Source organism: Pseudoliparis swirei, chromosome 12 (genome assembly GCF_029220125.1).
Source record: "Pseudoliparis swirei isolate HS2019 ecotype Mariana Trench chromosome 12, NWPU_hadal_v1, whole genome shotgun sequence".
Lineage (NCBI taxonomy): Eukaryota > Metazoa > Chordata > Actinopteri > Perciformes > Liparidae > Pseudoliparis > Pseudoliparis swirei.
This window is the reverse complement of record NC_079399.1, coordinates 9,407,125-9,430,173: the sequence shown is the minus strand read 5'-3', so window position 1 is coordinate 9,430,173 and position 23,049 is coordinate 9,407,125. Positions and strand designations below refer to the sequence as shown.

At 41.2% G+C, this 23,049-nt stretch overlaps 3 protein-coding genes and 1 long non-coding RNA gene across 4 annotated transcripts in view; 1 reads left to right on the top strand and 3 right to left on the bottom strand.

Annotated features, from left to right (window-relative positions):
- The first annotated feature begins 309 nt into the window (after positions 1–309).
- On the top strand, positions 310–2,330 carry ccdc167 (coiled-coil domain containing 167). The gene is made up of 4 exons (XM_056427795.1): positions 310–439; positions 618–712; positions 871–923; positions 1,410–2,330. Exons 1-4 carry the CDS (start codon positions 389–391, stop codon positions 1,526–1,528), a joined length of 318 nt encoding a protein of 105 aa, XP_056283770.1. The 5' UTR covers positions 310–388; the 3' UTR covers positions 1,529–2,330.
- Positions 2,331–6,661: 4,331 nt separating this feature from the next.
- On the bottom strand, positions 6,662–7,557 carry LOC130202827 (uncharacterized). The gene is made up of 2 exons (XR_008833409.1): positions 7,327–7,557; positions 6,662–7,225 (listed from the first exon to the last, which is right to left on the bottom strand). It is a non-coding gene; the product is annotated as an uncharacterized LOC130202827 (long non-coding RNA).
- Positions 7,558–8,481: 924 nt separating this feature from the next.
- LOC130202561 (G-protein coupled receptor 6) lies at positions 8,482–12,101 on the bottom strand. Its single transcript, XM_056428214.1, has 2 exons — positions 11,847–12,101; positions 8,482–9,974 (listed from the first exon to the last, which is right to left on the bottom strand). The coding sequence occupies exon 2, from the start codon at positions 9,955–9,957 to the stop codon at positions 8,941–8,943; it is 1,017 nt and encodes a 338-aa protein (XP_056284189.1). The 5' UTR covers positions 9,958–9,974; positions 11,847–12,101; the 3' UTR covers positions 8,482–8,940.
- Positions 12,102–15,786: 3,685 nt separating this feature from the next.
- fig4a (FIG4 phosphoinositide 5-phosphatase a) overlaps positions 15,787–23,049 on the bottom strand; it is a 33,451-nt gene continuing 26,188 nt past the window's right edge. The window contains exons 22-24 of the mRNA XM_056428127.1: positions 19,966–20,051; positions 18,139–18,213; positions 15,787–16,318 (exon numbers count right to left, since the gene is read on the bottom strand). Coding sequence (XP_056284102.1) covers positions 16,141–16,318; positions 18,139–18,213; positions 19,966–20,051 — 339 coding nt within the window. The 3' untranslated portion in view covers positions 15,787–16,140. The remainder of the gene's footprint in view (positions 16,319–18,138; positions 18,214–19,965; positions 20,052–23,049) is intronic.

Below are 23,049 nucleotides of genomic sequence, written 5' to 3'. Positions count from 1 at the left end.
ATTTTTTTTTAATTTGGCGTAATATTATAAGATATTTTTTAGGATCTTATGAAAGTCAAATAAAGTATACAATTCCTGCCCGGTATTCCTAATTAAAAGAGCCGATTAAAATTGGCCGCCGTAGTTACAAAAAAAAAACCTACATTGTTTGAATTCTTAGTCTTAGTAAGATATTTTTTAAGTTGATGCAGAAGGACACAACTTCAACACCACGCAGGTCTCCTTGAGCGTCTGTGAATTATGGAGAATGGACTTCACGCTTCCGCCCGATAGAGGGCAGCACCGCCTCCCAGGAGACGCGTTGAACAGAAAGCAACGAAGAAGAAAATCACTTCCGGGCAGTCACAGTTTATCGTGCAGGGCTTGCTGCGGTATTTTGTGACACAAAATGGCTAAATTGAAAGACAAAAGACGAGTGAAAGCTAGTGTCGCCTCTGAGGTAAGACGTCGGAAGACATATCCTCACGTGTAGCTCCTTAACACATATCTAACTTTGAGTGCGTAACGTGACGTAAAGTCATACGTGTCTTTCATTCGCAACCACCGGGTAACGTTGCGCAATAGCTGCACGTTGCTCTGCCGTGAACGTCATCATCTGAAGTGTGTCCGCGTTGCAGATTGACCGTTTGGAGGAGCGGCGTGCGCGTTGCAGAGGCAACCTGGAGAGGGCGGAGTTCAAGAGCAAGAAAGACCAGCTCTCTGACAAGGACAAGTGAGGATGATGAGGATGATGAAGGAGGAGATGGTGACTGTTCAAAAGAAAGATAATTAATCAACGTTTTCACTGAGCGTCTTGTCCGGATGGTTGAAGCTCACTCAGGTTGCTGCTCGTCTGTTTGTCTCTCATGTCTCATCCTCTCCGCTCCACAGGCAGGATCTGGGAGATGAGATGACCATCATTAACGAGCGAGTGCTAAAGTTAGGTAAGATGCACACATTCTTATTTATACTGTAGGTTCAGTATATATTTGCAAAAAATACAATTTGGACATCCTGATATGTCTCCGCTGGGACTGAACCCAAAACTGCTTCCAGTGGCCGGACCAGTGCCTCGCATGGGGGCATGGTGCATCGTTGTGAGAGTGTTAATCCTATAAATGAGTGGTACAATTCTGAAGTGCGTACTTGAAAGATTGATAAGGCTACATGATTGCGTCCATTTACCATGTCCTGTATATGACACAGGTATAGACACATACCGTTAAAATAAACTATTTAGAAATCAGGAAAGAATCAATCGGTCAAAGAAGTGATCTGAGGCACTCCTGAGAACTCACAGAAAGCCCCTGCTTGATAGTATTATATTCTTTAACTATATATCTAGTCTCCCATTGCTGCAAAACGTCATCATCAGAGCAATTGTTGGTGCACAGTCGCGCCCTCTCATCAGTGGTGTTTGTCACTTCCAGACATGGAGCTGAAGACGTTAAGAGGAGAGAATCGGAAGAACATGCTGCTGTCAGTGGCTCTGCTGCTCGTCAGCGCTTTCTTCTTTTACGTCTTTTTCTCCAACGACGAGGACTCGTGATACCGCCTGGCAACGTAAAGCAACCGCGTGTCTTCAAAGAACAACAACCTCGGGACAACAGATGATCTATGAGGTTCACAGGGACGACAGCTTGAGAGCTGCGTTGATGAAATACCCAACGTCTGCCCCTAGATGGCGTCATTGTCATACTGGGTTTGTTATCATACTGGGTTTCTCATCATACTGGGTTTCTCATCATACTGGGTTTCTCATGCACATCTTGGACTCGAGTAATACATGTCCGAGATAATATTGGGCTAAGTCAGTGAGGCATTTTTCTCATCTACAGTCGTTTTCAGTGCTGTATAAAGACGTCACTGTATATTATAAAATGTAAACATGAACAGTGTTTATACGACAGTTTGACCCCTGGATGAACCATTAAATAAAAAGTTTATAAAGTTTGCCTTGTGCCACTAAAAAGCCAAAGTAATGTTACTTTTATACAATATATTATAGATAGGCTTCATCTAACGGTGCCAATCCAGCGTGTGTGTCTTTTCAGTCACATATAAATGAGTATGTGTAATAATAATGCATATGGCAGTTATGGATGAATTTATTTGATGCATTTAGTTTTCTCTTGAAATGAGTTGTAGAGTGAAGAATGTAATTGTTGTTTTTGATACTCATGTTGGACATGCACCACCTCCTAGTAAATGATGAAAGATGATGAACATGTTCACTAATGTCTTTTTTTAATACGCATGTGAAAAATGAGAGTATGAGAACTGGGATTGGTCCTTATAACCGGTATTTGGTCTTTTATGCTTTCCTTCGTGAATAAAAACACGTGATTCTATTTTTTGAAGCATTGTATTGTTTTTTTATTTCTTAGGCTCATATAAAACTTTTTCCTATAAAGAGTTCATCACATGTTTCATAAATTAGGCCTAAATCTACCATAATCGAATGTGTCACGTTTGAATACAATGTGTGTTTTCTTTGCTACGAGTGCAACAGAAGATTTAACACGTTAAAGGTCACCGGTCGCTGCGTGCGCGATGTGTTTACTGTTTGACACACAAGATAAAGAGGACGTGGTCATGGGGGGAACAAAGTGGCGTTCAGGGGCAGTCTGGACAACGTAAAAAGCCTTGAGGCCACTCGAATGGATTCAAATATAATCTCAAACTACTTTCCTGACATTGAATCTCATTACTTTACCTATAATAACCCCAAGACTAGTTCTAAAGTGTCTCCTCTCCATTAGGTGTGCTCCCATTCAGGGAGGAAATAGGTTAAATCCCTGTGAAAATGTTCTCCCTATGTGTATTGTTTTTCTACTGTGATTTGTGTATATATGTTTGTGAGTTAAGTTAAGTGTATAAACTACTGGATGACCTAAATTTCCCTCGGGATTAATAAAGTATCCATCTTTCTATCTATCATTCAAGGAGGAAATAGGTTAAATCAGGGGAATAACGGTTCAACTGACGGTTCCTCCATATTTAAAACTAATGTTATACTCGCTTTCTCTGTCTGCCAATTCTGGGATCAGTTTCCTATATTACGAATAAAGAGAAAGCCGGAAATCTCCTCATAGTTTTCAACTTCCCTAAACTGTGTGATACTCCATGCCCATTGGTTCCCATTGCAAATCTTTCAAAACGTTTGTGAATTATAGTATGTCGGGAAAAAAAGGCAGCGAACAGCTGATTGCTGTAGATTTAAGTAAATGTGACTCAAATGGGAGGAAACGGTGCATTTCTTGGGAACGATGTTCAGCTGCAGATTAATTGACGTTTGCCCTGCTGAGTATTTCCAGCAACACATATATTTAAAATAATTTCAGACTCTTTCATTTGATGCACAGGGGAGCTCTTTGGTTGTTATGGGAGATTAGTAAAATGTGTGACAGGCCAGCAAACAGCTGTTAGTTTGCCCTCCTACACGCTATTATCACCAGCACAGTCCGCCACTCGCCTACGCTCTCTCAATCTTTCATCCCCACATTAAACAAATGTAAACAAGCCCATTACGCAACACTTCTGTGGGATTTACAAGATTATCATGGCCGCTGAATGTGTTTAAATATTCATCGTATAATTAGTTGTGATTGAAGGTATAGCTCATTTTAAAATAGTTTAAATGTGCCCTTCATAATAAGTCCAAAGTTACAAATTAGTCTGACTACTTTGGATATATATTCTGGATTTAATTTTTGAAAACCATTTAAAGTATTTAAGCTTAGATACAATAAGATTAGCTGAGATTTCTCATTTATAATAATAAAACAATTGATAATCGGTTGTGGAACTTTCAGTGAGTTAAATTATTACTTTTGGCAACTTGCTACATGTGTTTCTTCTCAGATAAATAAATGTTACAATTCCTTTGCTTCATTGCTTGATCCTGAAGGTCAGACGCTGACCTTGTGTGCAGTTTTGCTTTTCATGACACAACGTGTTAAGTTGCCTCGAGTCATGAAAGAACATGACTGACAGGACAACTCTTTTATAACGGCTCTGTCTGAGCACCGAAAGGACAGATGTAACTTTCAATGCATTTGGTTCTGAAGCAGTGGGACGTTTGAGCTCACCTGCTGCAGGTGGAGCTTCAGGGTCAGCGTCATTATGAAGGTCACACAAGTCGCTACCGTTCTGACCGAGGTTGAGTTTGAGGAAAAGTATCAAACAAGGCAAGCTGGCGGTCAGTAATGAGGCTGAAGGAAGGAGTAAGGAACCTCAGCAAGGGACCCGGCTGCAGACGCCTTCAGTTGTGCACCAGGAACTCTGACACACACACACACACACACACACACACACACACACACACACACATGTGTACCGTGAGCACCTGAACACGCCTTCTTATTATCTTCCAGGTCAAATTGACCGGTTTCATGATATTTTCTCTCCTTGCCTGAGCTGTCTTTATTGAGCACAGATAGATAGACATGACAAAATAATAATAATTGTTAATGATTTTGGTCACTTTGACCTGTTTGTGGCAATTGAAGCTAAATATGAATTAAATGGTCCCAAAAAATGCCAAAATGTGTTGGATTTTCCTTCCTGTGATTTTCTATTTTAAGGCATTCAGAGTAGGCAAGTGTTTGTATTAAAAATTGAATCAAAGACCTACTCTCCTCTCTTTTAATCATGAATTATAACATATTACAATTAATTGTTGTACAGTTTCACAGACTGTTATAAAATAGTCACCTTTAGTCTGTAAGGACCATTCAGAAAGTAACTTCCTGTCCACTCACCTGGCAACGTGTCCAATACAGAGCACTAGAAGAAAGAATCAAAGTGAAACTGGGACATAAAGTACTTCAATTATTTATTTATTTTTAGACTAATCAGTTGTATGAGTAGAACAAGATGACATCTGATATCTATTAATTCAGCTGTAATAAATGAGGGTAAATCATGTAAAGTATCAGTTTGAAAATATTGGATGACTGAACCACACGATACAAAGTTCTTGCTTTGAATCCATTAAGCTATAAATGTACCTCACTGGTCACTGCCCATTTTAGGGGTTGTTTGACTTCTAAAGTGAACATAATTAGCATGAGTACAAAGTTGAAAACACGTATTAAACTCATTGTCCCTCAAACTATGTCCCTGACTCATCATGTCACTGTGTTTTTCTTGGAAAACCAAGGGAGAGGAGTTAATGCCCCCGGGGTCAGGTTGAGGGCTTTTCTCTCCCACACACACACTCACTCACACTCACACGTGTATACTCACTCACACACACCTTCACACATCATGCAGACAGCATGTACGGTACACAGTGCAGCCAGCACAGCCCGCACATGCAATGCACACCCACCCAGAATCTGGTAAATTACCCATGACAAATCCTGATAGGTTCCAGGCTACTGACAAACACTCATATAGGGCAATCATGTGCCCACACACACACACACACACACACACACACACACACACACACACACACACACACACACACACCTACACACACACACCAGGCCACAGACAGAGAGACGAAAGCAAATGACAATCGCTTTTATTGCAAAGCAATTTTTATGTAGCTGATGTGGGCTCGTCTTTTTTCCGAGAGATAAAGCATGCGTTTGGGTCTGGTGCTTACGTATTTGTATGTGTGTTTATTTGTATGTGTGTACATGTGTGTGTGTGTGTGTGTTCATCAGGGTAAAACAATCCAAAAGCCATGTAGGCGGTTCCATTGTGTTTCCTGGACACCACTGTGCTCTCCATGGGGTGCACTATCTTAAATGAATGCTACTTCATGCCATTGATTTTCTCGGAGTCTGTCTTATTCGACCATCTGTAATCCCAAACGTTCTTATGTAATAATGACAACACAGAAGCAAAAAAAAATGTATTTGGGTGATGACACAATCAATATATCCAAAACATTTTCCATCGAGCTGGTTATATGAACATAATAATGTTTCTATGGAGAGCATTTGTTTCTGCTGTAATGAATAAAGGGAATCATTGGACTGTGTGCTTTGGTAATTGCCTGGAGAGCTGCTCAGGTCTGCACTGATCAAGCATTACATAATTCAAACAGTTCTCCCAGCCCCTATTTATTCTAATGGATGTAATATTAAAGGGAAGACCAATTTGTGTGTAGTTAATATAAACCCGAAAGTCCACTTTGCTGAGAACAGATGACACAGTTGCTAAATGTATTTAATGACGTTTTATTTATGAAATGAGCTGTTGGTATAGTTTGCACTTCAAGCTGCAAGTCATCAGACTTGTGTGACTGAAATCAGGCTCTAGTGATGCAGATAGATATACGTTAATAAGTACAAGTAGTAAGCAGTAGGCTTAAATCAATACGTCCAACTGTATACTAATGACTCCTAATTTTATGTATAATTTCAACATTATATCATGTTTAACTAGAACGGGCACTCGGTAGAGCACATATCCTCGTATATCACAAGATTGGGCATTGAATTATGAACATGTTGGCATTAGTTGCATGTCAATTGGATAAAAATTGACCACGCTATGGTAAAAATAAGATGTTGACCTTTTCATGACCTTGACCTTGACCTTTGACCCGATCGATCCCAAAATCGAATCAAATGGTCCTCGGATAATAGCCAATCATCCCACCAAATTACATGCGATTTGATTTAATACTTTTTGACTTATGCGAATAACACACACGCACGCATACAAATACTTATATTTATTTATATTTATATTATATTTTCAATTCGAAGGTAATGAGATTTATACATTCACACTAGAAACTCTTGAACCTGTAGATATGAAATTCTACATATCTTTCCAGTAATTACACAATACATGCGGCTCTCTGAAGAAACTCCTGAAGATGTGAACCAGTAATTGACATCAAGTGTGGTTCTTGTGATATAACCATATTATAATTTTCTTTATAGATAAACAGATGATGTAACTTTGCACCAAAGCAGCCAGATGTAGCTCTTCAAAGAGGGATACTATTACCATAAACATGTTGACAGTGTGTTTCAGAGGCTGTATATTATTTTCAGAATGTGTTCATGCAAATTAATTAACTTCCACCTGATATGTTAGTTGGAGGGTATGTGAATTGTAGAATGCCGTATATACAACAATGAATGCATGATGAAAGAAACATGTGCCATTTGAGACATTTGTGCTTTAAATAGTCACCTATTGCCACAAGTTCTCTTTCTGAGGCCTGTGAACAAACAGCTGGAGGCCTGATTTGGTGGCTGAGCAACAGCAACAGCTGTTGAGGTAGAGAAAAAAACAAGGTGAACAAACATCCCTTGCTCTCAGAGCGCCCAGGCCTCCGAGTGCGGTCCATTAGTGGCCTCCAGCATCCCTCACCTTTCCCCCACTTTGTGGTCATCTTCAGACGGACTGAGCACATCTCTCAAGCCAGGAGATTATTACAGTTGATAGTCCACATGAGGAGCACGTGCAGTGATCCCTATCCGGCTGTTGTTTGAGATCTGTCCTTGAGGAGTGAGCGGGAACAAGAGTTGTGAGGAAAAAAAACAAGTTTAAAACCCCACGTGAAGTAGAAACACCTGTGACAAGGAAAAGGAGAGCCCTGCATCATTATTATATTATTACAGATATTTCCTGTATCTGTGTCACATGTGTTTCACCACTGCCCCGCCCCTTTAGGAGACAAGTGACACACCCTGAGTCTATTCACGTGAACACAGAATATGATCACTTCATATTCCCCAAAGCAAATATTGCACCCATTTTTCATAAAGCATATATAGTCTCAACACTGACAGTGAAATGCCATTTTTAGGACGAGTAAATATGTGAAAACGTCATATAGAAAAAAGCATCGTCACACTATACTATCCCTGTAAATATAATTTATTGGACATCTAGGGTGGTGATTTAATCAAAAGCAGCAACAGCTTGGCATGTAAACCCATTTCTAAGCAGAAGATATCTGTGTGTCTGTATCCACACACGCCGGCAGGACTCCTGGTTTCATCTGTATTCTTGTCCCCGTGTGGCACAGGGATGCCAACCACTGCCTGTTTAAACAGCCCGGCAGATAAACTGCTGTGTTTGTGGCTGCTCTGGCTGCCAGGTGCTGTCAGTCTTTATGGCCCAGCTGACAGGGCGAACAGCCACGCTGATCACCACGGCTCTTCTCAATCTGTCACACGCACAGAGGCGGCTCGGCTCCTGGATCATAACCGGAGATGTCGATGAAAGTAAAAGGGAGAGGACAACCGAGTTCTCAGTTGTTGTGGTACTTTTGTAGTTCGACTATGTTGAGGAAATGTTACTTTCTGTATTCTTGTTGTCCTTAGTTTGTACTCTAGGTTGATGCACTTATTGTAAGTCGCTTTGGATAAAAGCGTCTGCTAAATGACATGTAATGTAATGTAATGGTTGAGTGTACATTAGGCTACATTTTACACACAGACACACACACACACACACAGACACAGGTGTAAGGAGTCTTTGGAAGAAACACACTGCAGTAACGACATGATAGAGCCAACGCTGGATTTTATTTTGTTTATTCCACTTGTAGAAAATGCACATCAAAGACCATACAAAATAGAAAAATGGCCATACACAATACTCACAAGTTGAAACGTTTAAACACAATGAGGGCTCTACAATACTGCTTTGGCGTTTTTTTTAAACCCGGACTAAAGTGCAAGATTTTCCATTCCTTTTCTCCTTTAAGTACATTCACAAGTTTTTTCTCTCCTTCTTTTTCACAGAAGTTTCTTGTTCACAGCATTTCAAAAATCTCCTCCTAACTTGTGTCGAGATGTCGTAAAGTGCAGATACAGCATGACAGACACATGTCTAGCTTCACCTCCTCTTTGTGTTTGTAAAGCATTCGCTGTCAACTGTAAGCAGATTGTCAATGATCACAGGGTGATTTGTCTTTTTGCTCTGTCTTTTTTTCACACACACAGACACTCACACAAAAGGAGCCCGAGCGCCTGTTTAGACCTCACTTGGTGATCTGGATCGGTAAGTCTTGTTGCTCTGAAAGCAGCCACAGAGAAGCACGTAGAGGGAGCGCTGGATCTCTGTGTTTCTATAGGCGTAGATGATGGGGTTGATCATGGAGTTGTAAGTGGCTGGCAGAAGCGTGGCATAGGTGTAGACTGACGGATACTCCTTCTCGCCCACCAGGCAGTAGATGGCAAAGGGCAGCCAGCTGGCACCAAATGTCCCCAAGATAATGGCCAGAGTGGAGACCCCCTTTTTGGTCGCAACGTAATGAGACGTGGCGAAAAAGTGCTGCTGCAGGGCGATTTGGTGCGCGTGGTGGCACACGATCTTGCAGATCTTGAAGTAGAGGGTCAGCATGAGCACGAAGATGACGAAGAAGGAGGTGGCCAGGAGCGTGACGTTGCTTCGGGTCAAAGGGCGGACGATGCTGCAGGAGGCCGGATCGTCCAGGCAGTTCCAGCCGAGCACCGGCAGCAAGCCCAAAAACAGAGACACGCCCCAGGTCCCCAGTAACATCAGGTGTACGTACTGCAGTGTCTTCTCTGAGAAGTACGTCAGGGCGTTGTAGAGGGAGAAATAACGGTCCACCGTGATGGCCAAAAGGCTGCTTATGGACGCAGTGAAGGAGGCCACCAGGAAGCCGACAGTGATAAGGCTGATAGTCTCAGAGGAGATCACATACTGAAACACAAAGTTCAGGATTAATCCCATGCCGGCCAGCAGGTCTGCTGTGGCCAGGCTCCCAATCAGCACAAACATGGGAGTCCTTAGCGTCGGCGTGTAGAAGATGATTGCAACCACGATGGCGTTTTCACAGGCGATGACGGTGCCTGACATGCACAGCATGATGTCCCACGGGTTGATGGGGAAAGCCAACGGGGCGGTGGAGAACTCCAGGCTGCCGTTGTGCTCCGGAGAATCAGCCTCCATCCATTGGAGAGCTTCTCCAGCCACAGGAGCCCCAAAGGAGCCGTTCACTGCAAGCGACTCGTTCATCATCTCCATGCCGTCGTCTTTTTGTCCTGTGAGCAGCAGGAGGACAAGAAGATTGAATTGTTAATGATGATAATCTGAAGGCAATGGTGTTTGCATGTCGTAGTCTACACGTGAACGTCACATTAAAAAATGAATAGCAAAGCGCATCATTTACCAATACATACAGTATTTTAAATATGAATGTAAATAAAGCAGTTGTAGGCAGAGACTATTACAGAGACTGGAGCAGTCGATTGGCATTTCAGGCACGGCACTAAATTGGTTTAAATCCTATTTATCAGATCGATCTCAGTTTGTATTTGTAAACGATGACGCCTCGATAACCACCAACGTTAACCACGGAGTTCCACAAGGTTCTGTGCTTGGACCAATTTTATTTACCTTATACATGCTGCCTTTGGGCAATATTATCAGGAAACACTCCATAAACTTTCATTGCTATGCAGATGATACTCAACTATATTTATCGATAAAACCAGAGGAAACCAACCAACTAAGTGAAATTCAAGCATGTCTTAAAGACATAAAAACATGGATGACCTGCAACTTCTTGATGTTAAACACAGACAAAACCGAAGTAATTTTAATCGGCCCTGAGCACCTCAGAGATCAATTATCTGGTGATGTGGTTTCTGTAGACGGCATTGCCCTGGCATCCAACACCACTGTAAAGAATCTTGGTGTTATCTTTGATCGGGACTTGTCCTTTAACTCCCACGTAAAGCAAATCTCAAGGACTGCATTCTTTCATCTTCGTAATATTTCAAAAATCAGGCACATCTTGTCTCAAAAAGATGCAGAAAAATTGGTTCGCGCGTTCGTTACTTTGAGACTGGATTACTGCAACTCCTTATTATCAGGCTGCTCTAATAAGTCTCTTATGTCCCTCCAGTTGATCCAGAATGCTGCAGCTCGTGTTCTCACTAAAACTAAGAAAAGAGATCACATCACTCCTGCACTAGCTGGTCTGCACTGGCTCCCAGTAAAATCAAGAATCACTTTTAAAATTCTTCTCTTAACGTACAAAGCCTTGATTGGTGATGCACCATCATATCTTAAGGAGCTTGTAGTACCATATTGCCCCACTAGAGAGCTGTGCTCACTAAATGCGGGACTACTTGTAGTTCCTAGAGTCTTAAAAAGTAGAATGGGAGCCAGAGCCTTTAGTTATTGCTCTCCTGAAGGTTTCTTCCCTTTTTTTCCCCCTGAAGGGTTGTTTGGGAGTTTTTCCTGGTCCGATGTGAGGTTTTGGGGCAGGGATGTCTATGTGTACAGATTGTAAAGCACTCCGAGACAAATTTGTAATTTGTGAAATTGGGCTATACAAATAAACTGAATTGAATTGAATTGAATAGGCTCAGACTAGTTTCATTTTCTAGAAAATCTGAAGCAAAAGAGTCTCGCGAAAGTTACAAGGAAATTCCACCCTAAAACATATAGGCCTACCTTCTGTGCAGCAGAGAAAGCCCTGCATCCAACTAAATCTGATTTAGAAGTAACATCTCAGACGAAACACTGAACTAAATGTGTAATGCTCTGGCTTTAAGCTTAAACAAACAGCTGCCTGTTCGATGCCACTTGCCTTGACGCAATTACAATTCAGTTTTAGGGTGGATATTCCGGTAGTCACCAGCGAAAGCTGCACGCGCTGTCCGCGGTGCTGAAGTCAGCTTCCAGCTCCAGACGGAGAAAAATAATTTCGCAAATAAGCTAAATATGACCCATAACTTCTTTAACTAATTAATTTGAACACTTATATTAGGAATTGCAGTGGGATGTTGTCGCTTCATAACATATATCACATATATCACTACATCGATCTTTACGAGGTCATTTTGGAGAAACAATTAAAAGTGAAACAAAAATTTGTAACCGACATAAAAGTTTAGGAAACGTACCTCCGTGACGAAACGTTACGAGAGGACGATTTTCTCTGAAATTGGAGCCCCTCGTCCGGATCGCTCAGTGGGAGAATTCAAAGTCAAAAGGATGCTAAAGGATTGCAGCTCGCTCTCAAGTGAAGCCCCTGATTCTGTTGAGCTCCGCACGCGCGGGACGGACACCCAGGGCCGCGGCGGGGTGACGCATCGGCCGGTGTGCAGCTCGGGGAGGAAGGGGAGTGTGAGGAGGGAGAGAGAGGACCGGCAAGAGACTTAAATCCGCCTGGGAGGGAGGGAGGGAGGGAGAGGGGAGAGAGAGCGAGAGAGAGAATGTGCGAGAGAGAGAGAGAGAGATCTCCCTGACACCAAGGCTCAGCTGCTGATTCTTCACTCTGTTAAAATCTCTCCTGAATACATTTTGATGATAAATAGTTGAGGAACAACCCTTCAACCCTTCAAGCAAGTATATGTGATCCCAGTTTCTCAGTCAGCTAATTTGCTTTGATTTCAAAAGGAGAATATGTGGTTATTCTTCTTCTCAGGTGGACTTCTAGTGCGGGTTGGAGTCAGCGTCTAAGATCAAGACTAAAGGGAATGCTCCATGAGACGGTTAGCTCGGCACATGCAACACATTGTTTAATTCCCTGTCATCTTCACACACCGTGGCTCGCTGACGCACTGCATTCAATACTTGAATATTGTTAATTTGAGAACAAGCATCTTGTTGTACCCAGTAGGATATTACTGCTGCGGTTTTTTATATTGTTGGTTACAGCCATCACTCATTTTCCTTCGTTTGAAACATTTCCCTGTGATATATTAACTCTCGTTTACTTCCTGCTCTTATTTACCTTCTTATTTGTATTGTTTATGCTTCAAATAAGCTAATAATTGATGTGAAGACAATGCACAGGGCTGTACTTTTTAGAGTGATCTCCACTGATGAAGGGTCTGAAGGGTTCACAGCTCACACGTTCAAATGTTTTTCTTTTCTATCAACTATTTTGAGGTCTATATGCCTTTCATAACGTGTCTTCAGAAGTAAACAATAAAAACAGTTAACCATTAACTAAAAAAAGCAGTATTTATGAATTACACACCAAATAAATGTCATCGAAGCATGGATGACATATTGTGAGACAGGTTGAGGTCGGGGGAGATTCAAAGCAGCATGGCGATATGCTAACTAGTTTTAGTTTCCAGGCAACAGCTGTTCGGCCACCTTTTGTCTGCAGAGACAGAGTCGTCTTCATTCATGAGCTAAGCGGTCACATGAAAAGCCGAGTGAGTCACGTCAGAGACCCCGGCAGATACCCAACCACACACTCGACCAAAATACATCTCACAAATCATTTTGTATTGTTTTTTTTTATGATGCACTAAACCAATCAAATTTAATTTCCACCTAAATAGAGACACACACACACAGTTATGTTTTGTGAGGCATTCAAAGAATAAACTGCCACCGGAAATATCAGTGACTAGATGCATGTATTCAGCCATACTGTGTGCTGAGAGGTTTCAATGTAATGAGACACCTGCCGTGATACACATTAAACATGAGAAAAACACGGCCTTACATAATAGACCTCTTTCAAAACAGCCCCCGACCGCCTCCAGCAGTGCGGCCTTTATTCAAATGTACACACTCTCACAAGCACAAACATACCCGTTACCAGATCACTCAGGAAAATATGAGCGTGTCTCCAATTAGATGAAGCAGAGGAAACAAACACAGGTCTTATTATTCAATTCAGTTTATTTTGTATAGCCCATTCTCACAAATTACAAATTTGCCTCAGAGGGCTTTACAATCTGTACACATACGTCATCCCTGTCCCAGAACCTCACATCGGATCAGGAAAAACTCCCAAACAACCCTTTCACAGGGAAAAAAGTGAAGAAACCTTCAGGAGAGCAACAGAGGAGGATCCCTCTCCAGGATGGACAGGTGCAATAGATGTCATGTGACCAGAGGGACACGTTGGAGTTAAAAACACATTCAATGAATATGACAGAGTGTATGAATAGTTGGTAGTCGGCATGGACCACGATCCAGACCTCCATGATCCATCAGGCAGATGGAGGCAGAGAGGAGTGGGCGGGGCATCAACAGGGCCATGGCATCGTTGACGGCATTATGGAAGGTGGTGAAGTAAAGGAGATGGATGAGGTGCATCAGGTTGAGAGGAAACGAGGTAAAACTATGTGAGGTAAGGGAAGAGTGGAGTTGGAACATGGAGACGAGACGTATCCGTGACACATCGCAGGAGCACGACACCTCAATTCATTTATTCACAAACGTCTAATACTTCTCACAGGAGAAAACGTTGTGTTCACACACATCGTTACCGTGAAAAGGACAAAAGAACAATCGCATGAGCAGATAAGTCTGAGCGGCTACTGCACCGCCTTCTCGGCAGATGTCATCTCGACCACGGGTTTTATGATAATCGCATGTGAATTGCTAATGGACATAATTAGAACAGCTTTCAACATTATGTTGAGAAATAAAACACTCGTAATCACGGACGGTGGCTCTTAACAGGTGTCATAAAATATATTTTAAAAGTCCAGTACTAGCATGTCATCCAAAAAGGACTTTCAGTCCAAAGTCAACCTTTATGAATTTTGCAAAAGGTAGAGAAAATCACATCCACAACTTAATTTCAGTGATTTTTTGTTGTTGATGTGCAGTCAAATATTCATTAGGCTTTGTGTAGCTTATTTGTTGAAAAATAAATAAAAATACCCAGTTTTCTTGTCAAATAAAACAATAAAGTGACATTTAAAATCAGCCCTTTAGAGTCATACTTATAAGCAGATATGATTTTGTGTTATTAAGCTGTTTGTTCAGCTGATGTGACAATACGATGGAAATAAAGGAAAAAGAAATGTCCTCCTTATATATTTTGTACCCATCATTATTATGATGAGAGCTAAACAGAGCTGTTGACTTTAATTAATTAGACAACAAGGATACAGAATAAGAATCTTCTCAACTCGCTGTGAAAAGTGAAAGTAAGGGTGCAACACTTGCTTGCCACCATTTATACTACTTTATTGTTTTTAGCAAACAAACAAAAAACTATAGAACATGGTCAGGAATTCCCATAATTGAAAAGCATCCGTGATAAGAACAAAAGCAAAGCGAGAGCTCTTACCCAGCTAAGAGAAAGAGGGGACTGACGGAGAAGTGAGAGAACGTCTTCTCTTCAGGTGGAACGTTGGAGTCGAGCGGTCTGGAGTGATCTCGTAACATTACTGCTGCAAATGTGAAGCATATTCCCTAATCTCCAGCCTCTCAAGTTAATTTGGTTATAAATGCAGTTTGTTCACTTTGTCCGACTACAACAAAAAAAGAGCCGATTATCGGGACGTACACTTCCAGGACACAAATGACTTGCATCACGTAAAGCCCCCGTCTACGTGGGACCAGTATTACCCGGGGAGCTCGGTCTTCATTGTGGAGGTCGTCCATCACTTGTATGCGGTGCCCTGGTAAACAGGCTTACAACTGTTGTGCCAAATAGCTTTTGAGAGAAACAACGCATATCCCCGTCATGGCAAGCTGGTTCAACAGAGTAAATTTAAAAAAATAGAGCTAAACCCAAAACAGATCTGAGGTGGACTGTTAAATCATCAGAGTATTTGGGCCTGCAATCATTTAATGCTCAATGTGGGGTTCATATCTATTGCCTCCACATGGCGGCGGCTGAGCAGCTAACGGTGCTAACATCAGTAGCCGTGCAAACAATGGCAACAGTGCTAACAGAGATAATAGTGCTGGCCTGAGGGGCACCGTGTTCTATACTGTGAGCTAATTATTACACAGAGGGGGACATCACTCTGCTAAAGCTGAAGAAAGCAAATAGCCGTTTTCTGCTAAATCCCATTTAAAGAACATTTAAAATTCAAACCACTCACGTCTAAATAATTTACAAGTTCCAAACATACATTTATTTAAATATACTTTATTAAAACAGTTAGCAACTAAAATTCAATTGAAATAAATAAAAGAAAAAGCACCATATAGGTCGCCTTTTAAGGCATGTGTGGATGGATGAACAAACTCAAATAACTGGATAAGATTTGAAGCTATTGAAACGCAGAAATGACTTTGATTAAAAATTAAAAATAAATCAACCTGTTCCAAATACAGGACACATGGGTGTTACGTGGGTGAAGCGAAACGTAAATGCGAGAAAACCTCCTCTGGCTCGGTCCTGCAGCTACAATCAAAAGTCACGTCAAATCGGAAGCTTGCGTCGGATTGGATCTGCATCTCGGTAACGGGGATCCAGTCCGTGTCTCACATGCATCGGTTCTTGACGTACTCCCTGTACATCAGCATGTCCTCCCTGCACAGCACCCTCACCTGGCCCTGACCCGTCAACACGTGGCTCTCAAACTCCTCGCGGCTGTCTCGGTCAACCTGCGGGGGAGAAAGGCCGTAGATGCTGTCCTCCGGGAAGCAGGACACCGGCTCTCTGAAAGAAAGGACACAGCGGCAGAGAGAGACTTGTTCACGAGATGTCACGAGATGTCACGAGATGTTCAGAAAACAGACAGGGACAGGACGTCTTTTTTTCCTTCCTATCAAAGTCGCAACATCTCATGAAAATCTGCTGCAGAGTCATTAAGCGGAATGAAAATGGAGACGAGGATTGTCGAGATGGTTCGCTTTTACAGCAGAATTACTCTATTGTAGTTTTCTAAAGCACGTCACATGATATTCAGGGTGGATTATCAACTCCTTTGTGAGGTTAACCACTCAGTCCAGCAGCAGCAGGGGTACAGAGAGTTTCCTTCTTACAGTGTCACACTTCAGAGCTGTGAAAAGTCAATCAGTTTGATGAATAGTGTGCCAGCTACATACAAGATCAGCACCAGAGAATTTAATGTAAATTAAAGAAGTTCATGTTACGACTAAATTATATGGAAGCGCCATTTCATATTCTTTCCCCCTCCCAGTAATTGAATCGGGATTACGTTTAACAATATCACACCCCTTCTGCTTTTATCGACATTGATCGAGTCATGCCGGTCAACAGAAGAACTACACAGAGGAAGGATTCAGGCTAAAGGACTACGAACGGGGAAAACATGCTTGCGGCGCTGTAAAAGTGTCTTAAAATAGCACCGTTGCACAACAGCAGACGTGCACGTCGTACCGCCCCGACGCGAGGACGACAGAAGTGCCTGCACGGATTAACGAGTGGACAGAGTGATGAAAGGTGGAGATAGCGGCAAACAACCTCTCAACCGCTTTTTTAAATGCCAAACTCGTCTTGCCTGCTGCAGCATCATATTTAGCATTTGGACATTAGAGTGGTTTGGATTTTATTTTATCGAACTCAAGTTAGTCAACAGGAAAATGAAAAAAATATTTCTTAAAAAGTCATAATCTGCCTGATTGTTCATACATGTATACAGTGGGTACGGAAAGTATTCAGACATGTAAAAAAAAAATGTTTAGCAAATGTATTCAAAAAGAAAAACTTTGATATTTCAGTTTTTCTTTTTTAATACATTTACAACAAATTCTACATTTCTGTTTTCTTCTGTCAAGATGGGGTGCAGAGTGTACGTTCATGAGAAATAAAATGAACTTTTTTGATTTTAGCAAATGGCTGTAATGAAACAAAGAGTGAAACATTTAAAGGGGTCTGAATACTTCCCGTACCCACTGTATATACATATACAAGCAGATGCATGTAAGCCTTAGTAAAGAAGAGCATGAGAGTAATGGAAAGAGGGGGCATCTATTCTCTATTCTCCTCCTAGAGCGAAGCGAGAATACACATGGAGGGGAAATACGAAGAGACATGTTGCCATCGAGACGCTGCGAACACGTGAGTGAGAGTTGTAGCGAGAGAGAAAGGGAGCCAGGCGGAGAGCGACATTGCTGATGCGTCTGTACGGCTGCACATTGCCATCACACGTGTGGTCGCATTTTGAATCTGGCAGAGCAGAAATCACATGGTGGCAAGGCGGAAGTGTGTCACAGGCTCCATCTGTTTGATTCACTTGGCAACTGCTTGACTTCCTCCTGGATCCATCTGTTTCATATTGGTTCACATTCTATGAATTATTTTATGATATAGATCGTCTGTATTGATATTGTGTTGGTCTATTGCATATCTTTTTGTAATAATGTTGAGTTATTTTGAAATGGTCAGATTATAACCCATTTTGCAACATATTGTTAATATCACATGTGTGTGAGGATTATTGAGTTTGGGTATGTAAGGGTTTATTTATCATTTTTGGTCACCGTTTGTGTTAATTTGTCACATGTTTTACTCACAAGCAGATGATGTTTGCCAGGTTTATATGTTCCGTTCTTTCCACTCTGTGCTGGCTCTCGCCCAGGTGTGCAAACCTGCAGGGAAAACAAAAAAATGCTAAATGAAAAAGGAAAATATTCCTGCAGAAGGGACAGAAATCGACAGTATATTTCCATATTTCGCTCTCTCTCTCTTGCCCCTATTTCTACAACGTCATCTGTCAAATTATGGTAAAAATGACAATACAAATAATCTTAAAAAGATGATTAGGTTCCTATTACCTATTTTTTTCAATACACATTCTCTGAGATGAGCGTAATATGTCTGTTAAGGTCTTAAATGTCATCACATTTCACATCAGGATATTTTTCTCTCGCTAAGACACAATAACATGCAACCATTGAGAGTTCCCCTCTGGCTCTTACTTATGATTATTTAATATTAATGCACTGATTAGCAGAGTTTCGGCTGCAGCTAAAATCTCTGCAGCAATTCCAACACCCGCCCACTCAATAATTAATGCAGTTTCATTCTCATTATGGGCCACGACAGGATGAGGATATGAATAACATTCTTCACAACAATTTGAAGTTAATTATACGGCTTCTGACACCTCGAAACTGTGTCAAGCATCCACAGCTTGTGGTACATCTGAATGTAAAAACCCAATTATAGAGAGCAAGACACTTCAGGAGCAACATTGAGTCACGCTCCATGTTCAAAAGGCAACACGCCTGGTGTTTCCGTTGCGATCATCAATAGAACGATTGGCATTTTATTTCTTCATACGAGTTATGCAAACCCAACCAAAATAAGGTCCTATGATAATTAAATAAAAAAAAAAAACAACAACATATTAAAAAAACATATTTTTTTTTTTTTTTATTGTAATATTGCTTTATTTCTTATAAAACAACGATAAAAAAATAAAAATAAAATCAACCAACCCAAATGGGAAAGTCTCCTTTTGGCTCAACTAACGACAGCTCATGTCCACACCGAGAGAAGTTGCTTCATTTTAAGGGGTCAAAAGCCCAAAACATTCTACTTTATATTGCATACAAGTGTATTTATTATCTAACATGTGTTTCACTAAGTAAATTACACTGTTAACATATGCCGCGCGTTATGGAATACATCACTGTACAAGTTCATGTATTTGCAATAATATTAGGTGTGTTTGTTCATCAACAAATGGTAATTATTGCATCAAAGACAGGACCAACAATATGACACTGATATAACACACTGGGCCAGTTATCTGCCGTGGGCTTAGGATGGCAGAGTGCTCCTTCAAACACATCACATGGTATCAAACGTGCATCCAAAGAACAGAGGGTAGTGTTCATTTTCAGCCCGATGAGGCTGTTCACTGCATCTCATCAACATGGTTGGGAGCAGACAGCGAGAAATGGACCGAATGAAATGGTAATGACAGAAAGAAAAACAAATGTGGGGGGTGAGTGGAGGGGATAGGTGGACACAAAGCAGAAGTGCGATGCACACAGCAGGGCAGAGTTGACAATGTCCCATTTGCTAAATGACAGTCATCACCCTGAAGGAGCTGCTGACACTGACTGCTTGTTCCTCCCATCTGGGTCTTGGGAACATTGTCCGTCGCAATAAAAAGAAAGCATTTTGCTCAGGCCCAGTGGAGCGGGCGGAGGCAGTCACACAACGAGGCTGCAGTTTGCTTCAACGTGACACCAAAGAAAGCACGTTAGAAATACAGGTGACAGAGAGCCGAAAGCCAAAGATAACAAACCGAAGCCTGCTCGAGTTGGAAGGTATGAGAGACAAAGTAAATATGCGCAGTGTTTGATGTGTGCCAACTTTGTGGTTATTACCTTTCATAAATGAGCAGGTCCTTCTCAGCCGGAAACTTAGCCAGATTGAGTCCATAGGGCTCCTTAACTGACTGCTGCTGGCTCTCCTGAGGGGGGGGAGCAGGGAAAGGTAATAAGCTCCAGTACGTGTGTAAGTAAACAAGACAGAAAAACACAGAATACTTTTCCCAGATGTTTTAAAGCAACTTTGAAAAGAGATAAGCGTCACCAAGTAAAGTTGCTTGCCAACAGCCGGTTCCCTCAACAGTAGCTGTAACTCAAGAGTAAAACCATACAGACGAGGTCCTCGGGTTCAGCCGCTTCCCTCCAGCTGATCCACTACTTAAGATGGCTCAAGGAGTGTCATTCAAGCAACTATGAATGGAAGTTGATTGCTGGTGTCTGAGACGGTGCCCTCCTGGGAGTCCCGCACACAGTGTCCAAAGTTTATAGAGACATCATAATCATAACAAACAAGAAATCAGTTTATAAAAAGGTTGACGCAGATTCTGAGAGGATTTATGTGACGTTTGTGTAATCGGAACTCTCTCGGTCATTAGATCATGAGGGAAGTTTGAAAATACGATCACAAAAAATAAGAAAATAGATGGATGGTCGCAAAGTCAAGTTGAAAGATTATTAAATCATAACCAAGGGCAATCGATCATGAGCATAATCTGGTGAGAAACAGTCAATATATAAACAAGTACTTCAATTAAAAGTGCATTTAAACAATGAGATGTGGCTTAATCACCTAAAACTAGGACAACATGAAATAAAACTATGGCCAATGATAATTAATCAGAAAACAAGACTATGAAAACACAATGTAAAAGAAAAACAACATCGGGACATGCTATGATTTATTTACGTTACTTTTTTTGGTTTCTTAGAAAGAAATGTATCAAGAGACCCAATCAAAAGGAGCATCCTAATGAGAATGAGTACCCTCCTGCTGTGATCTATGACACATTTCTATGAAGCAGAGGGCTGATGATGAAATAACAGCCCACTGCAGCAGTGACGGTGACAGAGAGGCTTCTCTGGAAACGTGTCAGAACAACAACAACAACAACAACAACAACAACCGGTGTAAGGCGGACTGCATTTGTAAGAACAATACGATGAGGCGACCGTGGACACACGCTCACCAAAACCAGACAATAGAAGAGGCAAGAGAACGTAGTACGGTCTGATTACGGTCGGTTCCTGTGTTCACATGCTGGTTGGGGGTATTATGTAAACAGCATGGGTCCATCCGGCCGCGCGCTGTGGTGAGAGGTTGCGGGGAAGGTGCGATATCGTAGTTGTGACCGTTTTCTTGGAAGACATCGGACCGTTTCATGACAACTGAGCACGATCTGACGAATGCAGTGCAACCCGTGTGAAAAAGGACCTTCTATTATACTGTCATGTCCTTTTGCATTGTGAAACTGATACAATATACTAAAATGTGATCATTTGAAAAAAACATTTATAGATATAGAAAATAGGAATATCTGTTTTTGACGAGTCCAGTGAATTAACTCTTTTCTGGAGCACTTTTTGTGACAGCTCGGTAATAACATGTTAATAATTATTTGATTATTAAGAAGGAATAATTCAGTGTTAGCGGGTAATATTAGTTATGTAATAGGATAACAAGTGGCAAAAACAAGAGTAATAATGGGGGAAAACATTTAACAATAGCAACAAGCCAAAACTATTTAGTTTTGTATACTAATATTTTACCATACTTAACAATATGGTAACCTGCAATACAATGGTTGGAAGTGAAATATTTGGATTGACATTAATGGAGTAAAAATCTTATCGTGATATATTGTAGGCTGAGGTTTACAGAATATTATGATCTACAATCAGTATTATATCAGCAAATTACATGGAAGTTAAATATTTAAACAGTTTTGTTTTGTGCTGGCGCACGAGCAATCAACCCAACACGTGAGCCAACTGTCCAGACCCAAAAATTCATGACCAGCTAGCGGCTCATTGCCCCAAGAGGATAATAAGAGAATACCTTCATAAAACACATCGCATATCAGAGGGAGAAGCAGACGTATGCAGCAGCAGGGAAAGCCTTGAGATCAAAACAGGTCATTTTGAACTCTTTGGTTTCAGATTCTATGAGGACAGTTTTGCTATATTTCTTTGTTGATGCTTAAAAAGACCATAGCTGCTGATATGAAGATGTGAATTAAGAAATAGTTGCCAATTAAAACCTGCTGTTCCAAATGCAATGTTCTTTGCTGTACCAATACCTAAACATTACATTTCAATTTAAAAGGAGTAGCTTAACATTTTGGGAGATATGTCGATTTGATTTCTTGCCAATCTTCTATCTTTTATATAAAAAGCTATTTAGTAGATGATTAGCTCAGCTTAGCTTAGCATAAAGACCGGACAAAGTTGTGTCACAGCTTGTAATCATGTTGAAGAAAAAATCTCAATGGAGCAAATATGTAGTAAAAAGGAAATTAATCAAAACTGGAACTGAACAAAATCCCAGATGACACCCACCGAAGGAAAGAACACTCTGGGCAGGATGCAATAACAACAAGAAAACAACTGACCTCTTTTCACATGTGTCCAGAAATAACCACTGATTTTGTCAAAGCAGACCCAAACCTTCACAACACATCTCTCTTCACAAGAGGAGATTAAAAGAGACGTCACAGAGTGGCCAGCGATCACCTGATGTCCTAAAAGCATGCAGACCAAATCCCAAGGCACAAGTCCTACATTCACTCCTTAGAGGAGGGAGCCACATAGCACAGACCATCCTGCTACATTTCCCATGAGAGTAACACAACAAGAACCAGACAGGAGTGATGTTCCTATGAAATCCCAGTAACATCTTGATCATGCTGGACATAATAATGATTATGACACAGCAGGCTGGTTTCAACAAGAAGGCTTCCTGGTCAGAAAATATCAGGACAAAATGATCTAATAATTGAAAACTACAAATTAAAACACAAATCTTAGCAATCTTTTCTGCTCCATATCACCACACAAATGGATGAAATTTTATATTTATAAAAAATATGTATTTTAGCTTTCATATTTTACTTGCCGAAGAAAGAAAATCACAAGGATTATCAG

Coding starts and splice junctions, on each gene's coding strand:
- LOC130202561 (XM_056428214.1), bottom strand. CDS start 9,957: ATGGAGATGATGAACGAGTCGCTTGCAGTGAACGGCTCCTTTGGGGCT.
- ccdc167 (XM_056427795.1), top strand. CDS start 389: ATGGCTAAATTGAAAGACAAAAGACGAGTGAAAGCTAGTGTCGCCTCT. Junction 713..870: donor CAGCTCTCTGACAAGGACAA/GTGAGGATGATG, acceptor TCCGCTCCACAG/GCAGGATCTGGGAGATGAGA. Junction 924..1,409: donor CGAGCGAGTGCTAAAGTTAG/GTAAGATGCACA, acceptor TGTCACTTCCAG/ACATGGAGCTGAAGACGTTA.